This window comes from Lepidochelys olivacea (genome assembly GCF_965140295.1).
Source record: "Lepidochelys olivacea isolate rLepOli2 genome assembly, chromosome: 25".
Lineage (NCBI taxonomy): Eukaryota > Metazoa > Chordata > Testudines > Cheloniidae > Lepidochelys > Lepidochelys olivacea.
The window spans coordinates 19,113,552-19,139,498 of record NC_140435.1 but is presented as its reverse complement, the minus strand read 5'-3'; the positions used below and the strand labels follow the sequence as shown (position 1 = coordinate 19,139,498).

The 25,947-nt window shown below is 41.7% G+C and overlaps 1 protein-coding gene across 6 annotated transcripts in view; it reads left to right on the top strand.

Moving 5' to 3' along the window:
• The window catches only part of MYO9B (myosin IXB), a 78,198-nt gene that overhangs the window by 46,557 nt on the left and 5,694 nt on the right, over nucleotides 1-25,947 (top strand). For 3 of the 6 annotated variants that reach the window (XM_084614473.1, XM_084614471.1, XM_084614476.1), the window contains exons 15-37: nucleotides 4,245-4,358; nucleotides 5,594-5,633; nucleotides 6,294-6,416; nucleotides 7,473-7,553; nucleotides 9,447-9,557; nucleotides 10,346-10,468; nucleotides 11,223-11,372; nucleotides 11,462-11,628; nucleotides 12,151-13,110; nucleotides 13,838-13,904; nucleotides 14,330-14,460; nucleotides 15,071-15,228; nucleotides 16,604-16,794; nucleotides 17,744-17,842; nucleotides 18,316-18,492; nucleotides 19,037-19,078; nucleotides 20,904-21,015; nucleotides 21,593-21,666; nucleotides 21,942-22,134; nucleotides 22,460-22,588; nucleotides 23,187-23,292; nucleotides 24,123-24,254; nucleotides 25,513-25,636. In XM_084614473.1, the coding sequence (XP_084470599.1) occupies nucleotides 4,245-4,358; nucleotides 5,594-5,633; nucleotides 6,294-6,416; nucleotides 7,473-7,553; nucleotides 9,447-9,557; nucleotides 10,346-10,468; nucleotides 11,223-11,372; nucleotides 11,462-11,628; nucleotides 12,151-13,110; nucleotides 13,838-13,904; nucleotides 14,330-14,460; nucleotides 15,071-15,228; nucleotides 16,604-16,794; nucleotides 17,744-17,842; nucleotides 18,316-18,492; nucleotides 19,037-19,078; nucleotides 20,904-21,015; nucleotides 21,593-21,666; nucleotides 21,942-22,134; nucleotides 22,460-22,588; nucleotides 23,187-23,292; nucleotides 24,123-24,254; nucleotides 25,513-25,636 (3,604 nt within the window). Of the gene's footprint in view, nucleotides 1-2,931; nucleotides 3,022-4,244; nucleotides 4,359-5,593; nucleotides 5,634-6,293; nucleotides 6,417-7,472; nucleotides 7,554-9,446; nucleotides 9,558-10,345; nucleotides 10,469-11,222; nucleotides 11,373-11,461; nucleotides 11,629-12,150; nucleotides 13,111-13,837; nucleotides 13,905-14,329; nucleotides 14,461-15,070; nucleotides 15,229-16,603; nucleotides 16,795-17,743; nucleotides 17,843-18,315; nucleotides 18,493-19,036; nucleotides 19,079-20,903; nucleotides 21,016-21,592; nucleotides 21,667-21,941; nucleotides 22,135-22,459; nucleotides 22,589-23,186; nucleotides 23,293-24,122; nucleotides 24,255-25,512; nucleotides 25,637-25,947 lie in introns of all 6 variants that reach the window. The other 3 variants (XM_084614475.1, XM_084614472.1, XM_084614474.1) reach the window with 3 other exon arrangements.

Below are 25,947 nucleotides of genomic sequence, written 5' to 3'. Positions count from 1 at the left end.
TTGTTGTTTTTATTAATAGGAAGTAGTACAAAAAATAGGAGATTCGCTAGATGAGGCATAATTGCTCTCTACTTAGTATGCTTAGGCTGTATAAATTGCGATGAGAGACTCAGAATAAGCTGTTCACTTGGAATATCTACCTTTAATTACCCTTCTTCTAAAATGTTCAGAGGCCAAGGATGCCTGAATAACGTTGAATGAATGTGCGTGGGCCTGTGGAAGAAGTGGGGTTTAGAAGGGATTTGGAAGAGGACAGTGGGGAGGATGCTGTGCTGTCATTGGGAATTACGGTAGAACCTCCGAGTTGTGAACACCAGAGTTACAAACCAACCGGTCAACCACACACTTCATTTGGTAGTGGATGTACACAGCAGCAAGAGACGGGAAAAACAAGCCAAAAAAAAGCGCCAGTACAGTACTGTGTTAAACGTAAACTAGAATGTTAAAAACAGAAAAAATAAAGGGAAGTTTAGAAAAAAAGATTTCATAAGATAAAGAAACTCTTTGCTTGTTTCATTTAAATGTCATTTAAATTGTTAAAATCAGAATTTTTCTTCTGCATAGTAAAGTTTCAAAGCTGTATTAAGTCAATGTTCAGATGTAAACTTTTGAAAGAACAACTATAACGTTGTGTTCAGAGTTACGAACATTTCAGAGTTACAAACAACCTCCATTTCCCCCATGTGTGCGTAATGCTGAGGTTCTACTATAGCTTCATGCATAGAGAGCAGCATGGAGAAAAGGAACAGAGGGAACGTTGCCTTGTTGTGAAGGATTCAGTAAACAAGATCCAAGGTGTTGGGCAGGGAACCTAGATGAGTTTTGTTACTTATACACAGTAGCACCCTCCATTTGCTAGCCACTTTCCAGACACTGTGGAAGATGCAGTCCCTGCACCTCTGAGCATGCAGTCTAATTATTTGTGTTACAGTAGTGCCTAGAGGCTTCAATTAAGGATTAGGGTCCTCTTGTACTAGGTACTATAGAAATATCTAAATAAGACAGTCCTTGACCCAGGGATTTGGCAGCATAGGATACCGATGTGATGCAAAAGTACACTGTGAAGAAAACTGGAGCTGTCTATATGCTCTCTCTTGTCTAGATATCACTTCTGTGTCAACTTTCTCTCATTCTGTTACTGCTATGGAATTTTAAGATTTTGCTTTCTGGAACATATCCACTTTTCCTACTTGTTCCCAATTTGAAGTATTAATCCAGATATAATCCAATTTCCCAGCCTCTGGCTGGGATACCAGAAAAGTCTTTTTTCAGATGGAAATAAGGAGCAGATAAACGCATATATTCTACTTTACTTGAAATGCTCTGAAGAAAGGAAGGAAAATAAAGATCTGTCTGCGTGTAAGAAAGAATTGTTTATAAAGTCTTTTTAAGGAGATGCTCCAGCTGGTTGTTAAATAAGAAACAGTGCTACCGAATATCACTGATGTAAACTCTGAACCTAGCCTTACCACTAAGTTTCTAAACTCTCCATCTGTAATTACTGTATGTTGCTTTCTATGTTGTACATTCTTTCCTGTGCTGTTGGACCCTGAAAACTGAAGAATCCATACAAGTCCCCATACTTTTGAAGCCTTTATTTCTAGGAGTATGGCAGTGATCACTGAAAATGCAGTGGTTGGGAGCAGGGAGATTCCTTACAGAGCTAGTTCTGATCATTCCTCTGTCTCTGCATATTTACCTTTCCATACAATATTTAGGTTCTATACATGGTTCTGTGGATGAAGGGAAAGCAGTGGATGTATTGTTTCTTGACTTTAGCAAAGCTTTTGACACTGTCTCCCACAGTATTCTTGACAGCAAGTTAAAGAAGTATGGGCTGGATGAATGCACTATAAGGTGGGTAGAAAGTTGGCTAGATTGTCGGGCTCAATGGATAGTGATTAATGGCTCCATGTCTAGTTGGCAGCCGGTGTCAAGTGGAGTGCCCCAGGAGTCGGTCCTGGGGCTGGTTTTGTTCAATAACTTCATAAATGATCTGGAGGATGGTGTGGATTGCACTCTCAGCAAATTTGCGGATGATACTAAACTGGGAGGAGTGGTAGATACGCTGGAGGGCAGGGATAGGATACAGAGGGACCTGGACAAATTGGAGGATTGGGTCAAAAGAAATCTGACGAGGTTCAATAAGGATAAGTGCAGGGTCCTGCACTTAGGACGGAAGAACCCAATGCACAGCTACAGACTAGGGACCGAATGGCTAGGCAGCAGTTCTGCGGAAAAGGACCTAGGGGTGACAGTGGACGAGAAGCTGGATATGAGTCAGCAGTGTGCCCTTGTTGCCAAGAAGGCCAATGGCATTTTGGGATGTATAAATAGGGGCATAGCGAGCAGATCGAGGGACGTGATCGTCCCCCTCTATTCGACATTGGTGAGGCCTCATCTGGAGTACTGTGTCCAGTTTTGGGCCCCACACCACAAGAAGGATGTGGATAAATTGGAGAGAGTACAGCGAAGGGCAACAAAAATGATTAGGGGTCTGGAACACACGACTTATGAGGAGAGGCTGAGGGAACTGGGATTGTTTAGTCTGCAGAAGAGAAGAATGAGGGGGGATTTGATAGCTGCTTTCAACTACCTGAGAGGTGGTTCCAGAGAGGATGGTTCTAGACTATTCTCAGTGGTAGAAGAGGACAGGACAAGGAGTAATGGTCTCAAGTTGCAGTGGGGGAGGTTTAGATTGGATATTAGGAAAAACTTTTTCACTAGGAGGGTGGTGAAACACTGGAATGCGCTACCTAGGGAGGTGGTAGAATCTCCTTCCTTAGAAGTTTTTAAGGTCAAGCTTGACAAAGCCCTGGCTGGGATGATTTAATTGGGGATTGGTCCTGCTTTGAGCAGGGGGTTGGACTAGATGACCTCCTGAGGTCCCTTCCAACCCTGATATTCTATGATTCTATGTTCCTTTTGCAGCTGCTCAGTGCTTGATTTCTCATTTGATTGCTCTGAGGATTTCGATATAAATGCTTTTGAAGACATCATTGCTTTTTATGAAAGCAAGAAGTAAGTAGAAGTGAGAAGACTTTGTAGTTGGAGACCAGGGAGGCACATTCCTGGGCAGATGCACCTTCTGAGCATGGTCAGGGCAGAAATCAAGCCTCAGAGAGTGTTACACATCCTAAAATAACTGGTTCATAGCAAATTGGACACTTTCAGCCAAGCGCAAGTGAAGTCCACACTGAACTCTTAGTAGGCCAATAAAACTGATCAGCCATAGTGTCACTCATTTCCTTTAGATATTTTAATGAAAAAAAAATTAACAGCTTTCTTAAAAAGAACTGCCAAAGGAACTAGAGACAATGAATGAATACCTTTTTTAAAAATGGTTGGTGCTGCTTCACTGAGCAGCTTAGAATGGCGATGGCATTTTATGGTCAGAAGTGACTTCTTACACTTCTGTTATATTTTTGGTTTGTGCCTCTCTGGAAAGTAAAGAAGGTAAGTTTTTTGCCAAGATGTGACACTCCCAAGCATGGTGCATGGTTAAACTGATTGATTGAACCACTAATTAGAGACCATCCCAGGCTGACTTTTAAAAGCTAAACATGAGTTTAAAAAAATAACTTCAACTGGAAATGGGAGAAGTAAAACTTCACTTTGATGCAGTTTCAAGTAATCCTGCAACATCTAGCTTTCTGGTCTACTTCTTCATGAGATTGTGCTAAGCAGACATACTGTAACATTCAGACATATTGAAGCTATTCAAAGAAATATTTATATTTATTGCTAGATTAAGTGCAAAAAAGTCTCAAATATTGTCTCTAAAGACCATTCAAATAGCACACAGAATAGCTTCTTTGCACATGTTAAGCTATTTAAAATTGTATTTCTCTACAAGGGAGGAATTCCCACTTTTGGGTCATTTTGCTCCTAGCTAGTTGTTTGCAGAGTTTTCCTTGGACATCGCATTAAGGACTTGTTGACTGTGTTGACTTCTATTGGTGAAAAGCTGTGATCCTCAGTGCATTCAGAATTGATGACCCAAAAGCGTGCATCAAATGGACACTAGGCCTAGAAAATAACTTGACACTTGACCCTGATATTTAAAACATGGAGGCACTAATTGATATGTCAAGCCAGCACTTTCTCTTCCAGAAATGTTCATGTTTAGGGAAAAGTAGCCTTGGATGGACCTGCTGTTTAGAACATACTGGGTGATGGGACTTCCTTTTTATCTCCTTGTTTTCTCCCTCATGGCTGTCTTTGTCTGGCTGTGGATCGTTTAGTGACTTGCATGACCAAATCATCAAGAGCATAAAAGGACTTCCCTGGCAGGGTGAAGATCCCTGTAGGCTGCTTCGGTCACTCAGTCGACTTCAGCAACCTCACTTCCATTTTCTGTGAGTTTTGGTGCTCTGGGCATTGCTTTGCAAGTGTAACAATAATGAAGCAGTTATTACAGTCCAGAACAAAATGGTTATTTTTGTGACAGTAGAGCAAGCCGCTCTTAAGATTAATTTAAACAAAACAGAAATTTTGAGCAAAATATTTCCTCTGTAAAAGTGCACTACCTGTAGTGGCTGCAGAGAATGTTACATTGCTTCCTTTGCACGAGCTAATGCTAAATTCTGCTTTTGATACCAACTGGCCTCCAAACACCAAATTGTATAGAAAATCAAGTTTCACAACATATAAGCACAATTTTTATAGTGAGGGTGCTGAGTGCCATTGAACCAAACTATAAATCCTGTATATGATGGAAATCGCTTTAAGGCATGGGGTGCAGCAGCCCCCCTAGTTCCAGCATCTGTGAAGATAAGGAAGTGAATAGTTTCCCGAAGTGCAGGACATAGGCTAACAATACATACATTCCTAGATCCAGTGTCTTTAACTGTCAGGTGTAATTATGTATGAAAATGAATCTATAATAGGTTGCATAATAAGGGGATATTAATTGCCTGACACTGATCTGGGACACACCTTACACCAAAGGGTTAACACTGCAGGAATTAGCAGGGAGTGAAATGCAGCCCCATTCCCGAGGGATTCGTTTTCCAATTCACTACCTCATTCCATTTGGTATCTTTGTGCCCTAGCCTAGGAAGTCCTGGAGATGATCCCATTAGTGAGGCCTCAGAATTCCTAACTGGCATGTGCTGTTCAGCTGTGAACAGCTCCCTGCTCTCACAGAGTGATGCTGGGACCACCAGAGATAGCCTTTTGGCAGTACATAAGTGTGATAAGGAGACTTCCAAAGACTGTACAGTTGGTTGTATAGACTAATAGCATGTGTTTTGTTTTTGTTTTATTTTTTAAAGCAAATACAGCATATGCACCAATTAAAATTTCTCTAACAGCTGTGAATTTTATTTGTAGACAAAACATTTCCTTTTTGCTAGTACTGCAGGTATTGGAAATTGGCAAAACAGTCTCCTTGCAAAGTCGCTTGCAGTCCCTGCATTAATCAGTTATAAGGAACTCCTATGTATGCATGAACACCTCCTGAAGCTGTTGCACTCATTCTCTTCTGCTCTGCATCTTAGCATGGTCTAATTTGCAAGGCATGGCTAACACGCTGAACTAACAAAAATCATATTATGTATTGTTTCTTAAACAATCTTTAATATTTTAACAGGAAGAGTAGAGGTACCAAACAAAAGCAGATCATTCCCAAGGTAAATTTATTCAGCACATTTTATGATGTCTTGGTTTTGCAAGTAATGAATATGCATCGTGCGTCAGGAAAACTGTTCGAGAAGACAAAAAAGTGTTCATCTCCCTTTCACATCCAAAAGATGATTTTGCTGTATAGGTACAGTTTCTTCTTTTATCTGAAGAGTTACGGAAATATTTCTTGAATCCTCTTTCTGTAAAGTGATGTGCATGTAACTGGAAGGCTTATGGAATAGCTAAATATGTGGAGAAAGCACATTTCAGTGTTCCTAGAAGCCAGGAACACTCTTTTCTAGATACTACATCTGAGGTAAACCTACTGAATTCTGGAGCTCAAGTAGAGTTCACAGATCATCTGTGACTCATCCAGGCAGTGGAGACTAGTTGTGGATGAACCTACTTGCATTAGGATATGGGAGGAGATGGCACATGTGCAGAGCCACTGACTAGCCCACAAGGGGCAGAAGTATTGGGGGGAGGCTGTGTGTTTTCCTGTCCTTGAGGAAGAAATGGTTTTGGTATTTGGAAGAGAATGATTTAGGTTTAAAATAAAAATCATGAGATTCACTGAGGGCTTCAACCATTTTCCGTATTACAAGTGTGATCACAGTTTATATAGATGTATATTGACTGAGTGAAAACGGCAAATCTCTTTGTTCTAGAACTTGCTGGACTCCAAGTCTTTGAAGCTTATAGTGAGCATGACTCTGCATGATCGGACTACAAAATCCCTCTTACACTTGCACAAAAAGAAGAAACCACCTAGCATAAGTGCACAGTTTCAGGTAAATGAGTGAACTGGAGAGAGATCGATATTTCAGCCTTCATAGAGGATCAGAAACCACTGCTATGCCATGGAGCATGCAGTGAGTGCACACCACTGAGGACCTATCCCTGAACAGATCTGACTTCTGGTTTATTTCCTAAACCTGTTTGCACATTCTCTATATAGATCTGGGGGTAGTGACCCCTCAGGGGGTCACAAGGTTATTACATGGGGGGTCACGAGCTGTCAGCCTCCACCCCAAACCCTGCTTTGTCTCTAGCATTTATAATGGTGTTAAATATATTAAAAAGTGTTTTTAATGTATAAGTGTGGGGGGGGGGTCGCACTCAGAGGCTTGCTGTGTGAAAGGGGTCACCAGTACAAAAGCTTGAGAACCCCTGATATAGATGATCAGCTCATTCTCCTAGCTCTTATGCAATCTTCTGACACTTGTGGTCTGCCCTGTGTCACCAAAAAAATAGGACCTTCTGGCAGTCAGCACCCATGGGGTAGGCTGCACTAGGTCAGTCATAAGCTACACAGTTAGTTGTTGCCATTGTTTGGAGTATCTCCAAGGATTAGAGGTGAAGGTGTCTTGATGTTTCTGGCAGAGAAAGGAAAAAACTAACACAAAAGAGATGAAATGGTGGCACCTAAGGCCCCCTATCAGATCAATTGTTGTTTGATTAGCCATAAGACTAGAGAGGCCTTGTACTCACAGGAGAAAGGTCTGCTATTGCCAAAATATCATCATCATCATCAAACACACACAGTGTACTAAGGACCGTTGTGTCAACCAGAGTGACCACATTTGACAGCATCGCACCAGGTGGTATGAAGTTCCTAGATCTGGCTTTATCCTATGAACACCAATCTCTGGGCAGCCCCGTGGTCAGTGCCAGGTATGATCAGGGTGTGCACCCCTTTGTGCGTTTGATGGAGAGTGAGAGCACAGTGTGTGTAGGGTGTTTTTGTCCATTTGAACAACATGACTGAAGAACATTCAAAGCTATTGCTAAAGGCAACTCAAAATAGTGATATTTGAAGAATGAGTGTATTGAATGTCTCATTCCAGAACTCCCTCAATAAATTACTGGAGACCCTGGGGAAAGCGGAGCCATTTTTCATCCGCTGCATCCGCTCCAATGCTGAGAAGGTAGGTCATTCTGCCTCCCAGAGCTAAGTTGGTCTGATTAGTGGATGTACAGAAAGGGCATCCCCATCAATGTACATTGTCAACATTTTAGATTTGACTTTGCTTTAAGGCAGCCTGCAACTAGCATGTGTAAAGGCAAATTGTGTTTTCTCTGATACTTGATAAAAATATAGTAGTGCATGAAATAATTCTTAGCCCTTTCTTCAGTTTTTGAAGAGAATGTAATGAAAGCAAGAGACTCCTGTGTGTTGTGGGGAGGGGTTCAATGACTGATGTCCTCCTCAAATGGCTTTTGTCAAAATAGCCACAGCAGCCCTCTTATAAAACTTGTGTCATCACAGCAAGCCTTGGGGATTATGGTTCTGGCAGGTTCAAGGGACTGGCAGCTAGTTCTAGCTCTACTCAGGTTTGGAGTTACAGGATGCAGTTACCATAAGAGAGCTGTTTGGTGGCATGTGTGGAATGAATTAGTGGGTCTCAGTACAGTTCTTTGTGGATAGATGTCTGCACCTCAGGAATGACCATTTTGGCGCTAGTTGCTCCGTTGTTAGTTCTACCAGAAGTACCAAGAAGAATGCAAAGATGAATAATAACAAACACAATTCTTTATATTATTTGGTTACTCTGGTTATTTTTTCTGCTATGCCATGTAAAGTGCTGTTGCTCTTCTGTCAAGTGGTAGCAGATGCTAGGGTCTTGCTGGTTGCTGATTTCTCCTCCTCCAAAGGGAAACCAATGTGGAGTCTGGGTACTTTCTTATTGCAGCTTGTTCATTTACACTGTAGACACCAGTCCTCAAAGAGAGGAGGTCATAAACTGCATGTAGGTAATATGCTTATTCTGAAATCTTAGTCCAAACACCAATGTCCAATTTCCAGGAAGCAGTTCTGTCCCAAGAACTCTAGTTAGAGAAATAAAGGCAGAGAGCAAACTTCTCCAAGCTTCCTCAAAGAACCTACATCACAAAATTAACAGTATACAATAGAACCTCTGAGTTATGAACACCAGAGTTACAAACTGACCAGTCAACCACTCACCTCATTTGGAACTGGAAGCACACAATGGGGCAGCAGCACAGGCCCAAAAAAAAGGAAATACAGTACAGTACTCTGTATTCAATGTAAACTACTAAAAAATAAAGGGAAAGTTTAAAAAAAATGACAAAGTAAGGAAACTTTCTATGCTTAATGACAGGTTTCAGAGTAGCAGCCGTGTTAGTCTGTATTTGCAAAAAGAAAAGGAGGACTTGTGGCACCTTAGAGACTAACAAATTTATTTGAACATAAGCTTTCGTGAGCTACAGCTCACTTCATTGGATGCATTCAGTGGAAGTGAGCTGTAGCTGATGAAAGCTTATGCGCAAATAAATTTGTTAGTCTCTAAGGTGCCACAAGTCCTCCTTTTTTTTTCTATGCTTGTTTCATTTTAATTAAGATGGTTAAAAGCAGCATTTTTCATCTGCATAGTAAAGTTTCAAAGCAGTATTAAGTCAATGTTCAGTTGCAAACTTTTGAAAGAACAACCATAACGTTTTGTTCAGAGTTACCAACATTTCAGTTACCAGCAACATCTCTTCCTGAGGTGTTCATAACTCTGAGGTTCTACTGTAGCATTTCTTTAAGAATTCTACACTGCTCACATGCTAAAAAGAACTTTAAAGATTGTATGTAACAGTGCCATTTTTTGACTCCTGCCATAAAAATACTGTCTCCAGCTGTGTGGATCTGAAGGGAAGAAATGTAAATATTTTGGGGTAGCTGGCTTTAGGTGAGTAGGAGAAAGGTGTCACTGACAGAAAATCAGTGTAAATTCTCAGTAAGAGATCTTGTCTTAGAGGAGATGGTGTAAATTGTGTCCTGTGTTTAGGTCTCTGTTGCCCTGTGTCTCTTTCAGAGGGAGCTATTCTTTGATGAGGGATTAGTGTTGCAGCAGTTGAGATACACTGGCATGTTGGAGACTGTGCGAATCCGAAGATCTGGTTACAGTGCCAAATATACGTTCCAGGTACTTGGGGTGCGGTGGGATCAAACCAGTATGATTTGGGAAGCATCTGCTTCTATTAAAAAAAAAAAAACACACCACTTATGAGACGCACAGGTGTCTTCAGCTGTGTCTCTATAATATATGCTGCTATGACCACTTGGACTCAGTTTCAGTTTCTGTGCTAGGAAGTATCTGCTTAATCTAGCTCTGAAACCTCAGTGAAATGCTATCTAAAAGCATGTGTCATTAACTTAGACAGGTCCTGTATATGCTGACAAGGCACAATCTGAACTGCTCTGAGGTTTATCTGTGCTGTTCTAGTTATTGCATGTAGAGAATCTTAATGTCTCAGCTATGTATATGTCAATAGGCCTATCCCATTATAAAGTAATATACTTATAGCCTCTGCATATGGCAAATATACACACACCTCCATATACTAAGCATTAACTTGGATGTGAAACTGGAAGGAGCCAGCATTTTACAGGTTAAAAAATATTAGTGCAACTTTGGAATATTGATATTAGTAATATTAGTACTTCCTGAAATTAAGCTAAGTTATTTGGGCTGCAATGATTTGGAAGCTAGAGCTAGTTAGAACTCCAGACTCCTGAATTGTCTGCTAACTCTGGTCTCTCAAAAGAAAAGGAGTACTTGTGTTATAGCTATAGCTCACGAAAGCTCATGCTCAAATAAATTGGTTAGTCTCTAAGGTGCCACAAGTCCTCCTTTTCTTTTGCGAATACAGACTAACACGGCTGCTACTCTGAAATCTGGTTTCTCACTGTCTCTGTTTGTTACCGACTCAGGATTTCAAAGACCAGTTTCAAGTGTTACTACCCCAAAATGCTAAAGCCTCGAAGGAAGAGATCTCAGCTCATCTGAATAAACTGAAACTGGACAAAAACAACTACCAAATAGGAAAGACCAAGGTCTGTAAAATGTGTCCTCCACTTCAGCCCCTGTAAGAAACACTAATGTGCTGAGTCTGCACGTTTTGCTGGGAAATCCCAACATATATTTGAATTTCTTTCTTCTCCTATCCACAGAAAAATGAACTGTTTTAAAAATTTGACTCTGTCTTCTCCAGGATATCTCAATTGCTTGTAGCTCCTCCAATCCCTTATTAAGACAGCTAACGGCAGCATCCTGGACTTGGTGCAGGGCTGTACCCTGCAGCGACAGCCTTTATACTTTAAGAACATTGGCTCTGTGGACCATGAGCACCACTGGCTTTTATCACAAAGATCAGTGTTTCCATTTAGAAAGAGATTTGTGCTGCCTTCAGAGTAGTGTGTGGTGGAATCTGAACATGAGGGTTTAGTTAGTAAAACAGAATTTAAAATAGATTTTTGGGAGGAAGAATTCATGATGTTGGGCTTTACAAGTGAACCATATTCCCAGCCCTGTGTGGGACAGAATTGTGGCTATCTATCCTCCATTTATGTTTAATACCCAGAAAACTAGGAAATGGGATGGAAAAACTTATTAATGTATCAGATATAATGAACAGATGTTATGTGGCAGGAGGCAGCCATAGCTGTTTGAAAAATGAAATGCAATACTCTTATAACTTGAAAGCAAAGTATATGCATACCCAAGTATAGTATCCCTGGAATATATCCTTCTAAGAGGTGGAACAGTCTGGTAGTGATTAATGCTCATGTGACCTTTTTTACTGACTAGGTGTTTATGAAGGAGGCTGAACGACAGATGCTACAGGACACACTACATAAAGAAGTGATCAGGAAGATAGTTCTCCTTCAGAGCTGGCTCCGGATGGTTTTGGAGAGGAGACACTTTCTCAGAATGCGGCAGGCAACCATTACTCTGCAGGTATGTGTAACTTGATTTTAGTGTGAGCTGCAAATCTCTGCCAAAAACATTTCTGTGGTTGCCTCTGACCAATGAAATCTTGCTTCTAGACTTGTTGGCGTTCATACCGTATTAGGAGGGCATTGGAGAGGACTAACGCTGCCATTTACATTCAGTCGGTATGGCGAGGATACAGGGAGAGAGAATCCTACCATCAGCAGAGGAAGAGAATCTCCCTTTTGCAGGCTCTTGTCAGGGGACACCTACAGCGCAAGAGGTAAAGGAAAAGGAGTGATCTGGTTCAGCCAGGCCTAAATTCAGATACCGCTCAGGCTGTTTCAGAGCTAGCTTGCTATGGTTGCAGGAATGAATTCTTCATTATGGTGCATTGTCACCAGGTATTGGTAGAGCTAATCTGATCATGTGACCTTATGATATCTTAAGGTATCGTCCCTTAAGAAAGAAGAGTAAAAGCTGCATGTGGCCAGATTTAAACTGGGAAGTGACAGCCCAGGCACTGAGTTTTTGGGTTAAGCCAGAGTGCCCAAGCAGGCTACAATGGCAGCTTGCCCAATGTGCAAGGGTTGCACCGGTGTGGAGCAGGTTGTAGATGTCCTAATCATACTATAGAGCTGAAGCTTGCAGAGACTACAAAGCTCCAAGCAGCCATGCTGAGACTTCAAAATTGAAGATACCCACTGGTTGTACTCTGTGAGCCATATTTAACCCACACCCATGCTTCTTGCCCACTTCTGGGTTAAGCCTTTACACATGCTGTCTTTAATGTGTTTTAACCTAGATTTCAACAAATGATTGTGGAAAAGCAACAGGAAATGCAACAAGCTCAAGAGGGAGAGGCTAGTGTAAGCCCAGAAGATGGTAATGAACTGGCATTGGAGCAGTTGGATGTAAAACCTGAAATGCAGCCGGATCAAGGTGTTGAACAGATGGCAGCAGGAGTAGATGGAGCTCAGAATGATCGAGATGAAAAACTGAGCCAAGCTACTGAAAAGACCATTCCTTCTCAGAAGAGCATGACAGATGTCCATGAGAAGCTCACAAGCAGTCGGGAGAAACGGGAATCTCGCCGGCAAAGGGGTCTGGAACATAATAAATTACAGAATAAGCACGTCCTGTTCCCCTTAGAGGAGCAGTCTTTAGTATGTCATGAAGAAAAAACCTCTGAAAAGGAGACTCCAGAAACTGTCCAAGAGCCAAACAAATTCACGGCAGAAGACACAGTCCTTCCAAAAGGTACAGAGGAAGAGAGAATCTCAGTGGAAGAAAACAAAACCCCTTCAGACACACAGGTCCTAGGTGAAATACTGGACAGTGAGGTCTCCTTTCCCAAGCAATCCAATGACTCAAAACAGGAAATACTAGATAAGGATATTGATAAAGTGAAAATTCAAGAGAACCAAAAGAATCAAGTAAAAGGCAGCCAAAGCTTCACCTGTCCTGAAAGGCCGTCGGATCTCTCACTGAACGTTAAAAAGAATCTTGCTCCCACCAGAAGCTTTCAAACTGCAGATGAGAATTATGGAAATAAAAATAAACACCGAATCTTGAAGGTGGACAAAGATCTGGACAGCCCCCCCTCTTTCCAAATTCAGAGGTATCTGCATGACCCGGGAGAACTGAGGGACAAGCGGGAGAAATGGAAAGGAAAGAGGCAGTCAGAGGCTGGTCAGAATGATGTACTCAGCCAGTCTTTGGATGAAAGAAACCGAACTGGCCAATCCCCTCAGACCCTACTAGCGTAAGAACAGCTTTCCCAATTGCTTTGACGATTCTGTGGTCAGTAGCAGCTGGCTTTAGAGAAATCCATTATCAAAAATATTTAAAATAAAGGCTGGGAGGGGAGGAAGTATTGTGGCAGCCTGTTCACCTGGCCCCAGTGTGGGGTAAAGAAATTCTGTCTGTGCTTTAAAATTCCTGGGTTCTGAGGCCCTAATCCTGCAGTTAGATCCATGTGGATAAAACCTTGTACTCTTGCTGAGCTTCCTTGAAGCTAATGGGGTTTTCTAAAGGATCCAGTGCTGCTGTGTGGATCCAGTTTGAGGACTGAGGCCTTAGTGAGTACATTAGTACTTGCTGATTGTCTGCATCTCTCAAAGAACTTTCTTTCCTACATCACTGGATAAAATGTTGCTCCAAAATGGCCAATCTCTTCAGATCCCCAGCATTGGCTCCATGCTTATGGTAGACAAAATTTAAAGTAAAGAATCTTTGACTTTTAAATGTAAATATATTGGAAGAGTGGTGGATTACAATAATATGTGTCAATTAAGATTCTCCTACACAGGTTAAAATCAACAGGTGGGATTTTTTTAAAATGCTTAAATCTGAAGGATACTTCTCAGTAGGTTATAACTCTTTTATGGGAAGTAAGATTTTGTCCTGAACTATCTGACAATATGAACTTTGATTCTTAAAATATAAAATCTGGTTTTTCGATGCAGAGTAATACTCTTCTAATCTTATAGAAAGAAGGGGACTATTTCTTCGCTGGATGATATCGCTAACCTTGCTCAGTCTGTCACCAGGATTCAGGTATTCACACTCTTCAGAAGTGTATTTTCTTTTTTCCTTACTTGCCTTATTAGGAGTGTGACGCATAGGACCTTGTGTATATTTGAAATGCAGTGTGTACTGTAAATGCAAGTTCCTGTTAAGTCAACCTTTGGCTTAATTTCCATGTAATATGAAAAGTTTAATGTGCCAGCTATTACACAGCAATTTGTCCATTGAATTTTATATGCTTTCACAAATGGAGTCCCAGATGAGGCATTATATATAATAGGGCATTATCTTGCCACATGAGGGAATCTACAAATTGAGTGAAGTGGATTCTTTCGATTGTTGTACAAAAACAAAACTTGGTAGATTTCTTAAAAGATAAAACTTAAATACGTGAACTAGCACTTCCTTCATGGACTGGATTTTAAAGATCGTTCTATTTCTTTAATATTCTGTAGCCATCTCTGGAAACAATGGCGGAGGAGAAGAGCAACAAGAAACAGACTGTGCAAAGGAAGTCCAGTGAACAGTTATCGCCCTTGGATTCAGCTGTCTCAGTTCAGCCACCTAACCAGCCGATGGATGCCAAGTACGTGTTCTGTGTGTGTCTATGGGATTGACTTCAACCAAGCGAACCAAAGAACATGCCCTTTCTATAGCATGCCCTGTTATGCCCAAGTATTGCACATGTCTCTGTGTATGATTATAGTGCTGTGGGACAAGGTAGGGAAAAACAAGCAATATTTTTCTCAGCCAATCAGCAAAAACGTGTTAGTACCAATGATAGACATGTATTGCATTTTTTGTGCATCCGTTATCCCTGGAGCTTTGGTTCTACCAATAGATTTTTGGGAAAATACTCTATTATATACATCTATAATTAATTTATTGACTGACTGACCATTTCAGATAATGTGTCATGCCCTCTCTCTCTGCATTCTGGAAAGTTGTGAATTAGTATATGTAGTAAATATAATCCAGGTAGACACTCCCTCCTTCCGTTCCCTTCCCTTCCCCTTGTCTCAGGCTTTACCTTGCTAGTGCTTGGAACTTATGCTTTGAAGATTTACTTCTCTCTATCATGGCTGTTAATTATACAGTTAAACACACCCTTTCTCTTAAAGCCTGTCTGTGTCTGTATAAAACAAGCTTCCGTTACAAACATATAAAAGAAACATGCAACCTGCTTTTACTTTCAGATCCACATTTAAAAGTCCTCTGCGCAAGCTGCTGGGAAAGAAACCAGACAAGAAATACATTAAGGAGAGTCCTGATGTAATGGAGGAAGGAGAGAATCTCCCTCTTCTATCGTGTATTCTGATGTCAGAAGCAGTGGAGTCACAAAAATTATCAGAAGGTGAGTTTCCTCTGCTCTGTTTCAGCCAAGAATGTGCAAGGAGTAGAAATAAAAAAAATGGGTTGATTGCAGAACCTTCACAGCATTAGAGCCACAGTGAACATCTCAAAAATTGTCCTTTTCAAATTCCCAGTGGTGCCTATGGATGGCAGCTTACCCTCGTGTTCAGTGAAATTAAGATTCTGCAAGCATTAGAAATGTTCTGTGATCAAAGTTACCTTCATTTTTCAGAATAATCAAATCATATGTGACTAAAGTAAAACTTTAGATTCTGTTCTGCTTCCCATTGAGGCAATGTTTCTCAATAAGCCTTCTAATTTTACTAAATAAGCTGTATGTTCCTATGGAAAAGGGAAGTAATCTACGCAGAGTTTCAGACTTAGTTTGTCCTCGCGGCTTCTTCTCTTGTGTAGTCTTAGGGCTTGTCTACACTTACCGGGGAATTGATGTGCGGCGATCGGTTTAGTGGGTCTAGTGAAGACCCGCTAAATCGACTGCAGATTGCTCTCCTGTTGACTCCTGTACTCCATGGGAACGAGAAGAGTAAGGGGAGTCGATGGGAGAGCATTTCCCACCGACACAGCACAGTGTGGACCCTGCGGTAAGTAGGCCTAAGCTACATCTACTTGAGTTATACTATTCACGTAACTCAAATTGCATAGCTTAGACAGACTTTCCCCTATAGTGTAGACAAGGCCTTAGTCTTAATGCTATATTTGGCCAGACTTTGTCACCAAAATTATAGATATGGAAACAGTAATTCTTAAATGTGGTTGGCATGTCTTAAGTGCAAGAGTTTTTGTTTAGAAAGGTGAACTAAATTTATACATTTTAAAATCTGAAGCTGTATGCATCTCAAACTTACTCTTGGTGGATATTGCATTAATATATTCCATGCAGACATATCCACTCCAGCTAGATGCAATTGGACATGTTCAGAATAGTGTTCTGAATTTCTGGCTTCCTTGTGTTTAACCGTGGTTTCTTTGTAGTTTTAACAGTATGAATGCCCAGACTTGATCGCAAAGGGAAAACTGCAAGGCTGGAGTCTTGTCCAAGTCTTGTCTTGGAATCCAAAGAAACTTCTCCAGAAACTGCATTATCCTAAAAGTTTGTGCAGAGAATAAGATAATTGTAGATTTCTTTTGTTTACTTTAAATATTTCTGGTGATATGTATTTGACTTGGCCTTGTGTTAACTGGACATCACTATGAAATGAATTGTTTAAAAGCAGCTGCGATGATTATAAAATACAATCGTGACCCTTCCCATATTGTTGGTGCCATGCTTTCCATTGTGCAGTGCAAGGGAGCTGAGCGAAGTAAAGCTGCAGAATACTATCTTCTCTAGAATATATACTGATTCTTTTCCCCAGCTCCTTCTGGACAGCCACGTCGCCCCCAGGCAGGAGAGCGACCTGTGAAAGAAACTAGCAAAGGGAAAAGGAACCGTAATATTAAAATCAGCAAGGTTTCAGCAGTGTCTGAGAAGTGGCCACCATCTGTGTTCCGTGAGATCACAAATGCCAATGAGCTGAAATATCTTGATGAGTTCCTTCTAAACAAGGTGAGATGAATGGAATGCAGATCAGTGTTGTAGGACCAGTTATCTGATTATGGTTCTTCTCACTCCATTTTTACTTCTTGTGAACTAATATAAATTGGAGTGGAAGCTTTTCATGATTTATATTTTACGTTGTATATTTTCTCACCTTTTGAGATGTCTTTATGCCCAGACTTCCAAGGAAGGTCTGCTTAGAACTGTTATATGAACGGCCTTGGGACATTTCTTTCAGCCCTGTTCTGTAGCTGCTGTATGTGGGGATGTCCTTTGACCAGGAATTCCATGAGCAGGAGTTCCATGGCCATGGAACTGGGTCTTTAGCTATATCATTCAAAGTACTATTGCTCATCATGAATTGCCACTGAATAAAGTGCTGTGTCTTTCTGGTTTTCTCAAAATGTAAATATGAAATTGCTGCTAGTGTGATTTTTGTGCAAAAGTGCAAGTGCTGAGTAGAAATGTCAGATTGCTTTGAACGAATGTTGTTGCCACTCCTAACAACCTGGAGGTGCCCAGTTCACCAGCGTGGGATTCGAAAGATTATTCTCCCAGGCATCGGCTTCAGTGATGATTTAAGGGGAGGAGGGAAGTGATTTAATAACTTGACACAAACTAGATCCTGCTGGATTTTTTCTCAGTCCAGGTGTTTCTAATGCATATGGTGTTTACCTCCCTTGGCAAGTCGCCTTCATACTTGAATGCAGGCAGCAAGGTGATATTAACAAGAATGTATGGATAAGAAGAGCACAGTCATTGCAGAAGGAGGCATAGACAAGTATTATCTTTCCATGTGTGACAGAACCTCTTAGTATTATCAAGATGCATCAGGAAATCCCATTTTGGGTAATTAGAAGCTTCAGACATGTCTGATCCAAAACGGTTAGCTTAAACATAGTACAGACTGGATGTTCTCTCCTTAAATATGATTGTGACAAATACCCTTGCCTTTCAGATAAATGACTTGAACTCCCAGAAGTCTGCTACTGAATGTTTATTTTTTGAAGCCACAGAAAAGTTTAGAGGAAATATCAAAACAATGTACTCTGTTCCTGTAAGTAATATACCTTGTTAGCCCTAAAAGTGATGTGAATATCACACGGATTTTGCAAAGAGCTGAAGTTAAACATTTAAAATGAATGCTCTAGCTTTACTTGTTTGTATTATCCTGAGTCTTTCAGCATCCAAGTAGGAATTTCGAACACTGATTAAATATTTCAGTACTGTTTTATTTCAGTGATAAAATTAGGGTACAAATGTCAGATCCTGCAAACTTACTCATACAAATAGATGCATTTCTTTCTTTCCCTTTCTCATCACCTCTCTGACCACTTGTTACAGTGCTGCAGCAAAGATGGCAGGACGTTATTGTCATCAGCTCGTCCATGTTGCTGCATTAGTTACCCAGTGGGTGACCATTAAAAATTATCCATCAGTGTTTCAACATTAAATTAATGGCTAAAAAAAAGAATGATGCACTTTATTGCACTGATTGTTCAATTTGAATCATGCCTTTACTTCCACTAGAACGGGCAAATCCATGTCGGCTATAAAGATCTGATAGAAAACTATCAGCTTCTAGTTATAAATCTTGCAAAAGAGAGGGAACAGAAAGACGTCAATCTGGTTTTAAATCTCTTCCAATCCCTTCTCGATGAGTTTTCCCGAGGATACGCAAAAAAAGAAGTGTCAGAGCAGCACAAGGTATAGTACTTCCTTTCCACTAGTCGTGGTGGTTGAAAAAGTTGCTTTAAAAGTGTTTAAAGAATTAGAACCACATTTTTCCCAATGTCATTGACGTAGTCCATGTTACTTCAGAACATTTTCCCACCTTGGTGTTCTTTTCGGAAACTTTTTTTCTATTTATTAATTCTGAATCCAGCACCTGGTACTAGATTTTCACAGACTTTGGCCAATTTATTTGAAGGTATTTCTCATTATTATGCATTTTTCAAGATACTGAAAATACTAAGATCAAGTTGGGAAAAATATTTTAAAACCTCCAAAATTCTTGGTAGGGTTCATCAATTCCAACGCTTTATCCCCAGACAGCAACCCCCCTCCAGCAGATTCAGGAGATGGTTTGAACTCTGAGAGGAACCTTATCCAGCTATGTTATGCTAGCAGGTAGAGGCTGCAATGTAGAGCCTCAGATGAAGCTGGAGGTGGAATGGGGGCTGTAAAGTTGTGAGGGAGAGGAAATCTTTGGATTTCACAGATTAATATACCTTTGTGTATCTCACTGCAGCAAAGCAAAACCCAGAAGAAGAAACGAAAACAAGAGCGTGCAGTGAGTATTATTTTTTTTTAATTGTGGTCACGCACGAAGTCCCCCGCCATGGTTGAGGTCACACAGTACTAGGTGCCACAGGATCCTCCTCCTGCAAAAAACTGCTTATACCTATGTGGCTTCTTGGTTTTCAGACCAAACTAACATAATCTTTTCATCACAAAGCTTTATAGCTGTCATTTTCCACAATGCAGCAAAGTGTGCAGAACCATTCCCAGATATGTGCTGGGTACTTCCAGAGTCACTTAAAATGTTAGATAATCACCAGCCCTAGCACACTATCTAACAGATGTAATTCACCATAGACAAGTGCAGTAATGCATGCTGAAAGGAACCATTGAAACTCCAATAATTGCTGTTGGGGTCTGAATGTCAAGTAATCTCTCAGGGAAAAGATCAAGGCATTGTTGTGGATGGCTCCATGAAAATATTTGTAGTGTGCACATGAGCCACCAGAAAAGGGAATAAGATAGCAGCTGCATTAAAGGGTAGAGAAAAATATCACACCAAAAATAATGGCGATTCCTTGCCTCATAGATTTGGTCCCCTCCTCTCAGAAATTATGTAGAAGAAATATGAAAGGTCCAAGGAAGAGCATCAAGAATGATTAAGCATTTGGGAGTATTCTTGAAAGAGCAGGGCTATTTCTTCTGGAAAGTAAAGGTGTCCTAGGAGATAGGCTAGAGGGATATAAAACAACTGGTGATGCTGGGAGAGCTATCAGGGTTCTGTTTGTTCCTGTCCCATTAAGCAAGCAGGGAGCACTTAATGAAACTGAAAGGCCACAATTTTAAAACCGCATGTAATTGCACTGTGGAACTTGCAGTGGTGGGGTGTTGCTGAGCCAAATCTCATTGTGCAATTCATAAAGGATTAAACACTTCATATAACTACCGTAATGAAGATATAAATTAAGGGCTGTAGATGCCTGTTTGTAAAACATAAGCTGATTGCTATCTGGGTTCAAGCAGAACCAGAAAATTAGGCGTCAGTGTGGGTTTTCACCACTTGCATCAAAGTTCTAGCATTGGCTTCTGGATTAGAAGAATCACTGGTCTGTCGTCGTGTGCAGCCTGGTGTGTTCCTAAATGCATACATCTCACCTCACCTGGGGTGCTTTTTAGGACAGACTGTTTTTTTTTTTTAATGAGGAAATTGTTTAAAGGGGAGGAGTGACTGCTCAATGTTAGTAGCAGACTGCATCTAATGGGTGACTGGGTTAAAGTAACTCTGTCTAATAAATGCCTTAATTCTGAAATGGACCAACACCAATTATCTTGGGTTGAGAGCAGTGGTTCTCAACCAGGGGTACGCAGGGGTCTTTTAGGGGGTACATCAACTCATCTAGATAGTTGTCTAGTTTTACAACAGGCTACATAAAAAGCACTAGCATAGTCAGTACAAACTAAAATTTCATACAGACAATGAGTTGTTTATACTGCTCTATATACGATACACTGAAATGTATGTACAATATTTATATTCCAACTGATTTATTTTAATAATATATGGTAAAAATGAGAAAGTGAGCCATTTTTCAGTAATAGTGCACTGTGACACTTTTGTACTTTTATGTCTGATTTTGTAAGCAAGTTGTTAAGTGAGGTGAAACTTGGGGTACACATGACAAATCGGAATCCTGCAAGGGGTACAGTAGTCTGGAAAGATTGAGAGCCACTGGTTTAGCCTTACACCAGAAGCCAGATTTCCCTCTATCAGTTTTAATTGTGGAAGAGAGGAGAAAAAGTAAGGTGGAGATAGCTCAGATTGTTTCTAAAGAAAATAAGCAAAGGGAGCCATTAACTTCTCCCCTTCCCCCACCCAGATTGAGGAGCACAATGGCCATGTGTTCACGAGCTACCAAGTGAGCATTCGGCAGTCATGTGAGCAGTGCTCGTCCTACATCTGGCCAATGGAGAAGGCCTGTCTTTGCAGTAGTAAGTGGAAATGGCTCATTCTTGCCACTTAGTTTTTAAAAATTGCAGATCCTTACAAGTTTGGAGGGCACAGGCATAGCCTTGTTGGTGGGGGTCTGAGCTGGGAGCGCTTTGCAAGTGGTGGAGCCAGGGCAGGTAATACCTTGCATGTAGGGTGGCACCTGAACAAGTTGCCATGGGGGTGCATGTGCAAGTTGGCTGGCACAGGTGGCAGGTAGGATTCTGGCAATTCTTGCCAGGCACTTCATGAAGCAGCAGCAACACCACCACTCAAAGAAACTACATGTCCCTCTTCTGTGGCTGAAGAGTTCGGGATGAGGTGAAATGAGGGAGGAAAACCTCATGACCAGCTGGCTTTCCTAATGACTTGAAGTGATATTGTCATATCCCAACTGGAGCAGCCCTACAGCTAAGAATATTTTTCCATCTCCCATGCAGAGGGTAATTTGTGTTTTGGGGAAAACTCCAGTATGCAGCATATTCGGACTATATAGAGACTAATAGCAAATGGGAAACTGAGGAAACTTTGCATTTGAATCTGCTTTGATCTGTTAGTAACAGTCCCTCTCCTCTGTAGTCTGCAAGTTGATTTGCCACAAGAAATGCATGTCCAAAACTCAGAGCTGCTGCACATCGCCCTGTGGAAAAAAGGTAAGAGAAGTCCTGCCCTCAGAGTACACATGTGTAATGTGTTAAACCAGCTGTTAGGCAGTGATGGCCTGATTGTATCAACAACTGAAAATCTTGCCCAGTGCCACAGCCCAGACGCCATTCTCGCCAGTGGGCATCTTGTGACCAAAAGTTAGTAACAAGCATGGCATAAAACATTCAGCTTTCATTTAGGTGTAACAGGAGGTCCTAACTTAAATGAGTTTGGTAGCCTGGAAACAGGAATCCACATGACACTTGACCTGTATCAATTCCAGAACGACCAAGGTGTAGACTCCCGTCACTTCGGAGTGTGTGTGAGTTCCTTAATTAGCGATAAGAATTCAGTCCCAGTTGTTATGGAGAAACTACTAGAGTATGTGGAGATGCATGGCCTCTACACAGAAGGAATCTACAGGAAATCAGGGTCAGCAAATCGCATGAGGGAGCTGAAACAGTTGCTGCAGACAGGTATGTCTGAATAATGCTGTCAGCCTTTCCTGCTTCCCAGCACACAGTTCAGCTGCCCTGCTATTCTGAGAGCATCTGTAAGACTATTTCTTATCAGAAATACTGCTCTGCACTAACTTGTGTAGTATGGAGCCTGTATTACTGATTAGCTTGCTAATCTGTTCATGCTCATAAATACATATCTCGCAGGCACATTTTGAGTAGTCACGTGGGCTCCAGGGGAGTAGATACGCTAGTGCTTGAATTGTTTGTAGGCTCCCTTCTTTGGGAGCTGATTGTGTGTATCAAAGGAATCAGATGGGCTAAATCTAGTAACTCTTTTCAGATCCAAATTCAGTGAAACTAGAGAATTATCCCATTCACACCATCACTGGCATCCTGAAGCAATGGCTGCGAGAGTTACCTGACCCACTCATGACTTTTGCACAGTACAGTGACTTTCTCCGAGCAGTAGGTGGGTTTTGTCAACAATTTGTAGAGCAATAGGAATGTTTTCACTTGTTCTCTGTCTTAGAGAAGGATTTAGTGCCCCGGCACTAACTCTGTTATATGGCCTCTTCCTAGTAATCTTTACAGCAGTCACTCTAAAATTTGCCCTAGGAAACAGAAATTCCTGGGGTAAAATCCATTTTTGGGCTTTCTGATGTCAAGATTCCAGAATAGCAGCATCTATAATGACACTGCTCTTTCTCGTGGGGGGAAAAATGTTAGTATATTGAGTGCAAAAAATGTGAACAGACCTGGAGTCTGACATTCCTTGCATTTGTCACTCTGTCCTTACCATGCTGTTACAAGCATGTGAAAAGGTGGGGAACTAATACCATCTGGTGTGTGCTGTTGTCTCTCACTATAGTAGGATGAGTAAATGAAGTGGCAACCAAGGCTTCTAAAGTACTAAGCAACAGGAGAGGTTCAGAAATGGTTTTAGCTTAAGATCCCTAAACCCCTCCAAGAGCATTCAAATGTTCTGGCGTTAATTGACTGGTGCTTTAGAACTGCTGTGAGCTCCTGAGTGTCTTGAGATCTTGCTGTGCTCATCTCTTCTTATGCAGAGCTACCAGAAAAGCAGGAGCAACTCGTTGCCATTTACAGTGTCCTTGAACAGCTTCCACAATCCAATCACAACACCCTGGAGCGACTCATCTTTCACCTTGTCAAGTAATGATCTTTCCTTTCCTTTGGGTTTTATCTGCACTGAGTCCATTCTCCCTCTGGTGTCACTTTCCAATTACTGTTAAAAAAGCCATGTAAACCAGAGATCAGTATATTCATCTTGTGGAATTTTGAATTTGTCTTGGAAGCTTTCTGATGGCCTGACCCATTTTGGGATCTGAGTGGGGATTTTACTGCTTTGTGTGAAAGACTGATATGACAAGGGTGAGAATTTAGGGTTGGCAGTTTGTGTGCACGTGTGGCTCTCTCTTTCCTGCAAGCCAGTCTAATTGTGTCAGGTGAGCCAAGCAGCATTAGCTCTGAGAGCATTGTAAGTTCTGGTTGAGTGGTGGTGGGTTTGAACAGCCTAGAATGCAGGGATTAGTGTGGTTGGATGGCAGATACTATGAGGATGTTAGCACAGCTGAGTGGCAGAGGCAACATGAGCACTGTAAATGCTTGTAAGTGTTCTAGTGATAAGCTGGGTACTGCTGGCAAGGGGGCATGAAGTGGAAGGATCTGCTTTCAGCTGAGAGGACCTAAGTAGGAACCTGAAAACAGAGTGATAACTGACTCACGAGAGGGGACACAGAGTGGCTGGCCAAGGTTCATCTGGGCTACCTCAGTCTGTGTAGATTCATATTCTCTTTCGTGCAACAAGATGTAAAATTCACTTATTTAAAAACAAGTTTCCATAACGTCTTGCATATATTGAACCCTCTGGAGCTTCCTCCATAGCTGCCATGCCGAGACACTAGCAAAGTTTGATCAGATCATTTGTTTTCTAGCAAGATTTACTAAGAAACTTTCATTTTGTTCCAAACATTGAATTTCAGAGTGGCTCTAATAGAAGATGTCAACCGTATGTCACCCAATGCTCTGGCCATTGTCTTTGCTCCATGTCTCCTGCGCTGCCCTGATAATTCAGACCCACTAACCAGTATGAAGGACGTCTCAAAGACAACCATGTAAGTCTCGGTGCTTGGTTTGCTGCAGAAGTCTGTATGGGGTGAAACTGCCCTTTCAGTTGGTGCGTGTCTCTGGTGCTGTCATGTGCACCTCATCCACCTCTTGCAGTTTGATCCATGTTAGAACTATCCAATGTAAACTTTGTTCGAGCCCTGTTGGCAGGACAGGCTGGAGGACTGAGTGCAGAATTAGGAGCCAGTAAATTCTAAGTTCTGATCCTGGCTCTGGCACTGATTTCTGTGGCTTTGGCACAACAGGCCCCAATCTTGATGAGGACATCAGGGTAGTACTGTAACTATTAATAATTAAGGGTCCTTTATTTGTTTTGCAAGCAGCGCTTGGATGGATGGAGGGGGATATGTACAGCGTGGTGGTATTAATCTGTATGTGTAAAATAAAAATAATGGGCCAAAATGTAGCACCATTCCTGTATAAACAGCTGTCCTATAGCTGTATTGAGATAGGAGCCATTACTTACATGGTATGGCATAGAAATTAAACACTGTCACTTGCCTACTTGGGAGCCCTTCAGCCTTTACCTCTGAGCCTCTCTCAAGTTGACAGTTGTGCCCGTATCCTCTTTGTGCTAATCACTAGCATCGCTTGCTTTACTGCAGCCTCTCTAGCTCTCTGTGCTTATCCCCACCCTTCCTATGTTGCTGGCCTTGGACCTGCCTCAGTTATCTTAAATAAAGAGCCAGAGCAGAAATGAAAGAAGTGTTTGAAAAATAATAAAGCAGTGGCTTTTTCCAACTTCTGATTCAGTTTGCTCTTCCTGTGGGGCTGAAAAGGTGGAGAAGGGCAGAACCCTCTATACCCTCCAGTGTCTGTGCCGGAGCAGGCAGAGGACAGCAGGTAGAAGAAATAGAAATAGCTAGCAGCGTGGGTGATGCTTGTTCACTTACCATTGTTGCATGGAGACACAGTGTGCAAAGGTTCTGATTATCCAAGTAAGAACATGTATCATCTGTAGCACTGCTTTTGGTTGCGCCCAGTCTTGCTTGTTTGTGTAGACTCTTCACCCTGCACTCGTACAGCACCACCCTCTAAAGAAAGTGCCTCTGGAGACTTTGGTTTGAGAGGGGGCCATCCACATGTGTGTCTAACATCCCTAAGCTGGGTGTATTCATGAGCAGTGTGTTGAAGATCTGTCCATATGTTGGTGACTCATCCCATCCCCCATGGCTGTCCCCAAACCATGTGTAGGTATCCAGGGAGCAGGCTGCTGAATTAACTCTTGTACTTTCACTCACACAGGTGTGTGGAAATGCTAATAAAGGAGCAGATGAGAAAATACAAGATTAAAATGGGTGAAATTAACCAGCTGGAAGCAGCTGAGAGCATTGCTTTCCGCCGACTCTCATTGCTCCGGCAGAACACGGTAAGTGCTACAATGAGTAACAGGCCCCACATCCCAACAGGGGCTGTATCACAGTCTCCTTGGGGTGGGGGAAATGCACAATAGCCTTACCGTTCTCAGCCTGTCAAAGACCAAATGCTGGTTACTGACCTTGGATTATAATGAAAAGGGAGTTGGCCCAGCCCTGTGTTGCACTGGGAACTAGGCCTCTGCCACGTGGAAGTCTGAGTTCGAATGAGCTCAGTGTGCTGGGGAGGGAGAACCTCTTGATGATGTAAGTACAGAGAGCATCTGGGCAGCAGCCCAGCAACTCCGTAAGTAGGATTGTGAGG